The sequence below is a fragment of the Cynoglossus semilaevis genome, chromosome 18, assembly GCF_000523025.1.
Source record: "Cynoglossus semilaevis isolate Cse_v1.0 chromosome 18, Cse_v1.0, whole genome shotgun sequence".
Lineage (NCBI taxonomy): Eukaryota > Metazoa > Chordata > Actinopteri > Pleuronectiformes > Cynoglossidae > Cynoglossus > Cynoglossus semilaevis.
This window is the reverse complement of record NC_024324.1, coordinates 506,225-515,172: the sequence shown is the minus strand read 5'-3', so window position 1 is coordinate 515,172 and position 8,948 is coordinate 506,225. Positions and strand designations below refer to the sequence as shown.

Sequence of the window (8,948 nt, the reverse complement as noted above, 5' to 3'; positions counted from 1 at the left end):
TGGGGGGTGGGGGGCGGTGGGCGTGGGGGGGGGAAAAAGTGTCAACTGAAGGTTTGATTTGATAGAACGTCCACTGTTTTCTTCTTTTCTTCTTTTGACGCTGTCATCTTCAGACTTCAAATCAAACCAGAGACAGAGGTTTGTTTTCAACATGAACCTTCATTTAGTTTATGGTTTTGTCTGGAAACACAGGTTAAGTTACAGCTTCACACAGACACACTGAGGTTTGAGGGTTCTCCTCCGGGTTCTTCTCCCGTCGTCCATGTGATGGCGCCTCTTCATTCACTCAAACATCTGACCAGCTCTCTTCTCTCTCAGCTTCATTTCCTGTCCCTCCTGGCTGTTAAGGATCACGTCAGACTCAGGTCTTGGATGGTCTGAAGAAGGTCTGATCTTCACTCACCTTCTGCTCCTCTGGACCTCCGTCCATCAGGAGGCTTTGCACCGAGGAATCTTCTTCAGAAGACATTATGTGAGAGTGGATGTTCCTGGTCTATGGAGCTCTTCTCCAAGAATAAAACAAACATCTCCCCATGATTCACAGAAGAACGTTCTTCACTCTCTGATCCAGGAATGGAGACGGCTTCTTCTCCTTCTTCTTCTTCTTTTCCTTCTTTTTCTTCTTCTTCTCCTTCTACTCCTTCTTCTTCTTCTTCTTTTTCTTTTCCTTCTTCTTCTTCTCCTTCTACTCCTTCTTCTTCTTTTTCTCCTCCTTCTTTTTCTTCTTTTTCTTCTTCTTCTCCTTCTTCTTCTTCTTGGGTTCACACCCTGACTCAGCTGTTCTGGAGAAGCTTACCTTCTGAGATCTCGTTGCGTTCCTCCGTGACGCTGCCTTCCTGTCTTCTCTGAGGTTGGACCACCTCCACCACCGACCTCTGAGCTGAAAGACAGTTTCCGTAGCAGTTCACTCAGAATGACCTTTGACCTACTAAACCACAGTTCATTCAGTTAGTTTTTAACAACATTTGCCGAGGGCCTGCTACCTTCATGTTTGGCCACCAGGGGTCTGCTCTCTCGTCCTCCGCTCACTGCTATGATTTTGAACTCGTATTCTTTAGAAGGATCAAACTGCTGGATGACGAGAGTCGTTTCTGTTTTTGGTAGCTGGACCTCCGTCCACCGGTCACCTGTCGAGGGACAAGGAGGAACCAATCACCAGTCTGGGGCGTGTCCTAATGTCAGCAGATGTTATTCATGAACAAGCGACAACCGCCTCTGATCCACCGACTGTTCTCCTGACTCCTCTCACCTGGACGTGTGCTGTAAATGACTTTGTAACTTTCAAACTCTCCTTTGGGTTCTTTCCACGTCACCAGCAGCGTGGACGAACTTATGGCTTTGGCCCGAAACCTTCGAGGTGAAGACACTGAGCAAAGACAGGAGAATGAGACAACGTTAGCTGCTGCGGTGACGGCTTCTGTACGTGTATTAATGTGAGAACGTAGAAGACAAATCACACGGTCCATGTCATGCACCACACTTCAACTGCAAACACTGGTCAACGGTCAGGACTGAGTGTGTGATCATGTGATGTTCTTACACCGTTAGTGACAGACAAGTGACTGCAAACAATGGCTGCCAACAAAGACAGAGGAAAAAAAAGAGATTTTAGCCCATCACTATGGACTTTTGTCTGAACTAAAATCTCTGATTTTCCCCATGGACTTTGGTCTGAACTAAAAGCTCTGAATTTCACCATGGAATTTGGTCTGAACTAAAAGCTCTGAATTTCACCATGGAATTTGGTCTGAACTAAAATCTCAGATTTTCTCCATGGACTTTGGTCTGAACTAAATTCTCTGATTTTCTCTATGGACTTTGGTCTGAACTAAAATCTCTGATTTTCCCCATGGACTTTGGTCTGAACTAAAATCTCAGATTTTCTCCATGGACTTTGGTCTGAACTAAAAGCTCTGAATTTCACCATGGAATTTGGTCTGAACTAAAAGCTCTGAATTTCACCATGGAATTTGGTCTGAACTAAAATCGTTGATTTTCTCCATGGACTTTGGTCTGAACTAAAAGCTCTGAATTTCACCATGGAATTTGGTCTGAACTAAAAGCTCTGAATTTCACCATGGAATTTGGTCTGAACTAAAATCGTTGATTTTCTCCATGGACTTTGGTCTGAACTAAATTCTCTGATTTTCTCTATGGACTTTGGTGTGATGTGGCAGAGTGAGTGTTAATAGCATGTGTGACTGTGAAGTGAATATAAAGTACTAGAGTATTTGTTGACTGGCTGCAGTATTTTCTGTAACTGATGATGAAGCATCACATTCATCCACACTTGAATCCAAAAAGCCAGATTTTTCCCTTTCGGATCAGAAGAACCTCCGTCATGGTGAACACAGGCTGTAGGGCGAGGTGGGGCGGGGGTGACGGGGTGCAGCCATAACAGTGGGGTGAGTTCAGCCCTGTAAAACAGTTCCATGATAATTCCCACAAAGTGCTGATGTTCCAACTTTTGACTGACGTGTGTTATCCCAAGCAGATGTTTGACATTCCTCAGCATTAACACAAATCATATGTCCGTTGTAAATTGTCTGTAAATGACTGAATGTTCTGGTGGAACATCAGAGCTGGAGAACCCCGCAGGAGGAGGCGCTCCACTCCTTCTCAGTTACTGTAGTATCAGACTGAACTCCCTCCACAGTTACGGCACCGTCCACCCCTGACTCCATCTGACCTTGAAAACTGTCTGATGGAGGCAGGAGGAACGGTCACATGATCAGATCGCAAACGTTAAAAACCAGAGTCAACTGTTCTCATCCTCATGCTCTTCCCACTCTCCGGGTTAAAGGGACAATTCACACCATCTAACATCTGAGCTAAGACTGGCAACTGAGAAATGGACAGTTTCAGATTGTCCTCCTGCTAGAACATGAAAACACGGCTGTTTCTAACAGTAAACTGAAGTTTGTAATCCACTCACTCTGCCACACCAATCCTCATGGAGAAAATCAGTGATTTTAGTTCAGACCAAAGTCCATGGAGAAAATCAGAGATTTTAGTTCAGACCAAAGTCCATGGAGAAAATCAGAGATTTTAGTTCAGACCAAAGTCCATGGAGAAAATCAGAGATTTTAGTTCAGACCAAAGTCCATGGAGAAAATCAGAGATTTTAGTTCAGACCAAAGTCCATGGAGAAAATCAGAGATTTTAGTTCAGACCAAAGTCCATGGAGAAAATCAGAGATTTTAGTTCAGACCAAAGTCCATGGAGAAAATCAGAGATTTTAGTTCAGACCAAAGTCCATGGAGAAAATCAGAGATTTTAGTTCAGACCAAAGTCCATGGAGAAAATCAGAGATTTTAGTTCAGACCAAAGTCCATGGAGAAAATCAGAGATTTTAGTTCAGACCAAAGTCCATGGAGAAAATCAGAGATTTTAGTTCTCACCAGCAGGGAAGGGAACACTGCTGTGTCTCTGTCTCTAAAATGACTGTTGTTCTTGATGTGGCGTAGTGAGTGATTGACAGACTTTAATTTCCTGCACATTCTGCACAGTGGAAACAACCGTAACGATGGAAGGTGACAATGAGGATGAGGAAGAGGAAGAGGAAGAGAAGAAGACGTACCTCTGTCTTTTAACTGCCGACATAGGAGACCACAGAGGAAGTCACAGGAATAGCACCGTCCACTATTCCTCTCCTGACCAGAGTTCAGGAGTTTCACATGTTCTACCATCACACACACACACACACACCCACACACACACTGAGCCAACAATCCAAACACACTGGTCTGGCCGTCTGTGTTGTGAGAGTCAACAACGCTGGTCGTCATATTTCACCCAGCTTCTGTGCTGCAGTGTTGGTGGTGGTGTTGTTGTTGTTTTGTTTAAAAACACTGGAGCGGGGCCACAGCAACGCACGGCCGCGCCAACAGCCACAAGTCCAGGCTCCACAACAACCATGGCCGAGGCAGCCCTTCATTTTCTCAAACACACACACACACACACACACACTGCATCAAAGCCAGATCCCACATGGTAAAAAGTCACCTTCATCATCATCATCATCACCTTCATCATCATCATGTGTGGTGTGTGTGATCTCATTTATCTGAAGCTGTGAAAAATGACAAAGAGAAGCCACCAAAACAACAAACACCAGCCTGTGTGTGTGTGTGTGTGTGTGTGGTGTGTGTGTGTGTGTGTGAGGTCAGCCATGTAGCACCAACCGCTTCTTTAAATACCTACACCGGCCCCGACCTGTGGCAGATCTCTGATGTCATGTCATGTGATCTAGAACTTCCAGCTGGTCTGGACTAACAGTTCACCAACATGAAGAACACCAGAACAGGAACCAGAACCGGCCCACACACCCAGAACCTCAGCTGACCTGATGAACTCGTGTTGTCCAAGGAGCTGAACGCCCCGTTAGCCTGGGTTAGCACCGCGGCTGTGTCTGATACGGTTCTTCACCGCGGCTGTGACAGTTTGGTCTTTAACTGATCTGGTGTGAGCTCGTCGGCGTGTGGGTGTAGGTAAGTAAAGAACACCCAGAACAGTCCTTCAGCAGCAGGCAGGAAAAACACACACAAGGAGAAGGGAAGCAAACATCTCACCAACCTCTGAGGTTCTCCGCTCCACGGCTTTGTCTCCATGCGGTGGGGTCAAAGGTCAGAGCGCCTCAAAAATCCCACGGAATTCCACTTGACGCGGTGTTGGCGCGCCGTGGTGTTTTTTGCGTCGCTGAGTGATGAGCTTTATTTCAGTGTTTGACTGACCTGAGGTCAGTGGATCTGGACTGACTCTGGTCTGGTGAAGATGTTTCTCCTCTTCTCCAGGTCCACCGGACTCTGAAGAAGACTGTTGGATGAAGAGGAGAAACACCTTCAGTCCTGTCCTAAATGTCAGGACTACGGACCAGAGTGAGTTCCAGGTACCGATGGAAACCGGAGTTCAAAGAACCTGAACGTTTTATCAGACTTTAGTGGATGTTAGAAATGGTTTTCCTGGTTCCTCGGACAGTGAGAGTGTGGAACAGGAGGAACCGACCTGAGTTACTGCAGCCTGAGGTCCTGTTTCATGATCAGTAAAGAACCAACGTGACTCAAGGAAAAACCCACGGGCGTCTCCTCGTGACCAGGAAACTGACTCTGCTGAAGCTCCGCCCCTTTGTCTGTCTTTACAGGAACACAGAACTCTACAGACTGATCACCTTCGTCACCTTCATCATCATCATCATCAGACGTTCTCTCCGTGTGTCAACATGTTCCCATCCTCCAGTCAAAGATCTTGTCTTTGGAGAAGAACCTTCACATCGGTTCATCGTTAAGGCCATGGCAACGGTTCCAAGTTCTGAACAAACATTTTTGTGACTGACATACAGTAAATAACCAAGGACTACGAACGTTTAAAGACATTTTTCAGCCCACAGTGGAACTGGAACCCTGCCCTGTGCCTGGCAGCAGGCTGCAGGCACGATTCCACAGCAGGAACCGTTACCAGGACTGGAGGAAAGTACCGAACTCACTACAACCCACTTGACTCAGCACTTTAGAACACAGAAGAACAGAGACCACAAACCAGTGGAGAATGGAACCAGTAGGTGGCAGTAATGACACCCACAGGGTTTAGATCTGTTGTTAAAGACCGAGGAAGAACATCGTCTAACTTAGTCTGACTCTTAAATATATATTTATATACACACATATATAATATTATATATATATATATCTACAAATATATCATTATATATGTACATAAATATATTGTTATATACTGTATATGTGTATTCAAAGGCGACAGAAACCCTGCAGTTCTCCCACTAACCACTGGGTGAAGATCGTTTAAAGAGTGGGAGTAAAAATAAACTCCAGACACGTTTGAAGTGTTAAATACAGGGTTGTGTTGGACCAAACGTTCAGCAACAAAGAGAAAGAAACTTTGAGAGCCCTGAGGTTCTGGAACGTTCCTGCAGTGGAAACCACACGGTCCCTGGTTCCAGTTCTGTGTGGTGCTGCTGCAGGTGGAACACTCAGGCCCCGTGTCTGAAGCGCCAAGTGGAAACTACCCCCCCCAGGTGGTGGTGATGGAGAAGGCACTTACCTTGACCCTTCACTGACTGGGAGGACAGAGAGACCAGAACCAGAACCAGCAGGAAGTGACTGGATCTGAGTGAGAGCTGCATCCTGACAGGAGACGAGGAGAACCAGCTGTACCTGCAGGAGAGGAGGTCAAAGTTCAACTGTGGTCCAGTCATGACTCACTTCCTGTCAGGTCTTATCTGGACCTCAACCAAACCAGAAATACAACAAAGACCTCAGACCTGGTCCAGGCCAAAGACACTGGGGTTAGAAAGTGACGATGACGATGATGACGATGAAGTCAAAATGTTAATAAAATACTTCTGGTCAGAGGCTTTGTCATTAATTCATCATTATTGATCATTTTTTTATCCAAAATCAAATTTGAACAGAACAAACAGTTTTAATATAAATCAAAGTAACGTTGTTCTGTAGTACTCACTCACAGAGTAGTACTCACTCACAGAGTAGTACTCACTCACGGAGTAGTTCAGACACAGTACAAGTAATCCCTCATTAGGTGTGTGTGTGCAGGAGCCGTGCACAAAAGTAAGTGTGTGAAGTCAAGTACGTGGTACTTCAGTATTTTCTGTTTATGATACTTCATCCATGCACAGAGTACAAAAATAAAAAAAGAAAAATATTGAAGTAATTCTTACCTGCTCAGACCATAGGTCTGACTTTTGAACAATCCTCCTCTGCACAGATGTCTGAGCTGCTGCTGCTGCTGCTGCTGCTGCTGCTCTGAGGCTCCAGCACAACCTACTCTGAACAACAGCACACACACACACACACACACGTGCACGCAAAAACACACAATCACACTCACTCCACTGCCGGTGAAATCATTTCAAAACAAAAGACAACAGAAATTAAAATGATAGATGTAATTATATTTTAATGTTTATTATACATTATATTCCTTATATTCTACATTATATTCTAATGTAAGGATCGTGCTGTACTGCGTCAGACAGTACGGTGTACACAACATATAATGTATAAAATAAGATTTTCAGTTTGTATGAGCAAATATATGTTAGAGTTTTCAATGTAGGGAGATCGCGTTAGCCTTTTTTAAAAATTGCTTAAAAGTGTGGACGCTTTATAACGTTTAAACTTAAAAGAAAAGTTAAAACAACTATTTTAGCTGTAAAAGTGAAATGAATACATCTTACAAGAAAATAAATAGAATAATATATTACCATTTTATATTGGTCATTTTCTTGTAGCTCCGATTAGGTTTTTTTTTATTAGTTGATGTTAGCATCGGGAGCTAATGGTAGCGGCGGGAGTCAAAGTCAGCAGCGGGAGCTAACGTTAGCAGCGGGAGCTAACGTTAGCAGCGGGAGCTAACGTTAGCAGTGGGAGCTAACGTTAGCAGTGGGAGCTAACGTTAGCAGCGGGAGCTAACGTTAGCAGCGGGAGCTAACGTTAGCAGCGGGAGCTAACGTTAGCAGCGGGAGCTAACGTTAGCAGCGGGAGCTAACGTTAGCAGTGGGAGCTAACGTTAGCAGCGGGAGCTAACGTTAGCAGCGGGAGCTAACGTAAGCAGCGGGAGCAGAATGTTAGCAGTGATGGAGCCTCTTCGGCTGGAGGTAAACAATCTTTGTCCTCGTCATCCGTCTGTTTGCTGCGCTGCTCCGTTAGCATTAGCACCGGCACACCACGCGGTGTATGAAGCACTACTTTTCCTTAGAAAGTTTACTGTGTGCCTTGGAACATATTCAACGTGCTAAAGTTGGGCCAAATATTTTAACTAAATTCAGACTTCTCTTTGTTGGACTGAATATTACTAATTATTTAATTATTAATAATACTAATTTCCAGTTTATACAACAGATATACAACACTATCTCCAAATTATTTTTGTAGGCATATAAAATATTTTACTTTTTTATTATTTCTCTTTCCCACTCATGGGTATCAGTTAGTTAAGGTTTTTTTGTCAATCACAAACAAGTTAATAATTGTTTCTGGCATCAACATTTCAAAAATTTTAGTTAAATAATATTTAAAATAGCAATGTTTAATATAGACGAGCAGGAAATAATATTGAGTAAACCCTTAACCAGAAAAGATGAGAACAAAGTTAACATGATTAGTAGATTAATACGATTTTAGTACTGAGACATTTGAGCAACTAGCAGAGAACAAATGATTTTATGAAAAATATTTCCTAACATAAGGACAGTGAGAGTTTTTTATATAAAATATTTAATATCAATAGTTACAGGTTATACATTATGTTTGAATATTGACTTGTCACTAAATTTGACACTTTGTTATGAAAACTTTTTACTTTATGATAGTTAGGAAGTTTTAATCTGAAGGCCGCCTCACTTCCTGTCTGGCTGTCACTTCCTGTGTGCAACTTGATTCCCGCTCTTCTTCTGTCTCTGCCCTCAGTTCAGACTTGCACCGACTGATGGGTGTTTCCCCCGCAGCCACTCATTCCTTCTGTCTCATTTAATGTGAGGTGAGGCCGCAAAACAAAAAAGTGTAATTCTGTCCCCGCTGGCTAAGAGCTGTTACTGCTGCTCCACCTGCACGGCTCAGAGTCGAAAAGAAAAGGTGAAAGAAAAGAAGAAGACGGTGAGGAAGAAGGACGAAGACGCTCACGCAGAACTGACGTTCTGAGAAAAATGTTCTCGCAAAAAACATTGTTGAAACTTTTTGCACTAAGTTCTGTCCCCGTTGATGGTTCTCTGATGGTTCTTTGATGGTTCTCTGATGGTTCTTTGATGGTTCTCTGATGGTTCTTTGATGGTTCTCTGATGGTTCTTTGATGGTTCTCTGATGGTTCTTTGATGGTTCTCTGATGGTTCTTTGATGGTTCTTTGGTGGTTCTTTGGTGGTTCTCTGTGATCATCGTGTTTTTATCACTTCTCCTTCTTCTCCTTCTCCACCCAC

The 8,948-nt window shown here is 43.7% G+C and overlaps 1 protein-coding gene and 1 long non-coding RNA gene across 5 annotated transcripts in view; one reads left to right on the top strand and one right to left on the bottom strand.

Moving 5' to 3' along the window:
• Positions 1 to 1,225, top strand: part of LOC112488498 (uncharacterized) — a 6,286-nt gene extending 5,061 nt beyond the window's left edge. Inside the window, exon 4 of the long non-coding RNA XR_003052601.1 lies at positions 1,105 to 1,225. This is a non-coding gene — a long non-coding RNA (uncharacterized LOC112488498). The remainder of the gene's footprint in view (positions 1 to 1,104) is intronic.
• Positions 1 to 6,810, bottom strand: part of col14a1b (collagen, type XIV, alpha 1b) — a 29,579-nt gene extending 22,769 nt beyond the window's left edge. For 3 of the 4 annotated variants that reach the window (XM_025064909.1, XM_017041168.2, XM_025064910.1), the window contains exons 1-5: positions 6,695 to 6,810; positions 6,058 to 6,170; positions 1,250 to 1,366; positions 984 to 1,127; positions 797 to 880 (exon numbers count right to left, since the gene is read on the bottom strand). In XM_025064909.1, the coding sequence (XP_024920677.1) occupies positions 797 to 880; positions 984 to 1,127; positions 1,250 to 1,366; positions 6,058 to 6,139 (427 nt within the window). In that variant the 5' untranslated portion in view covers positions 6,140 to 6,170; positions 6,695 to 6,810. The remainder of the gene's footprint in view (positions 1 to 796; positions 881 to 983; positions 1,128 to 1,249; positions 1,367 to 6,057; positions 6,171 to 6,694) is intronic. The other variant, XM_025064911.1, reaches the window with a different exon arrangement.
• Positions 6,811 to 8,948: the final 2,138 nt, after the last annotated feature.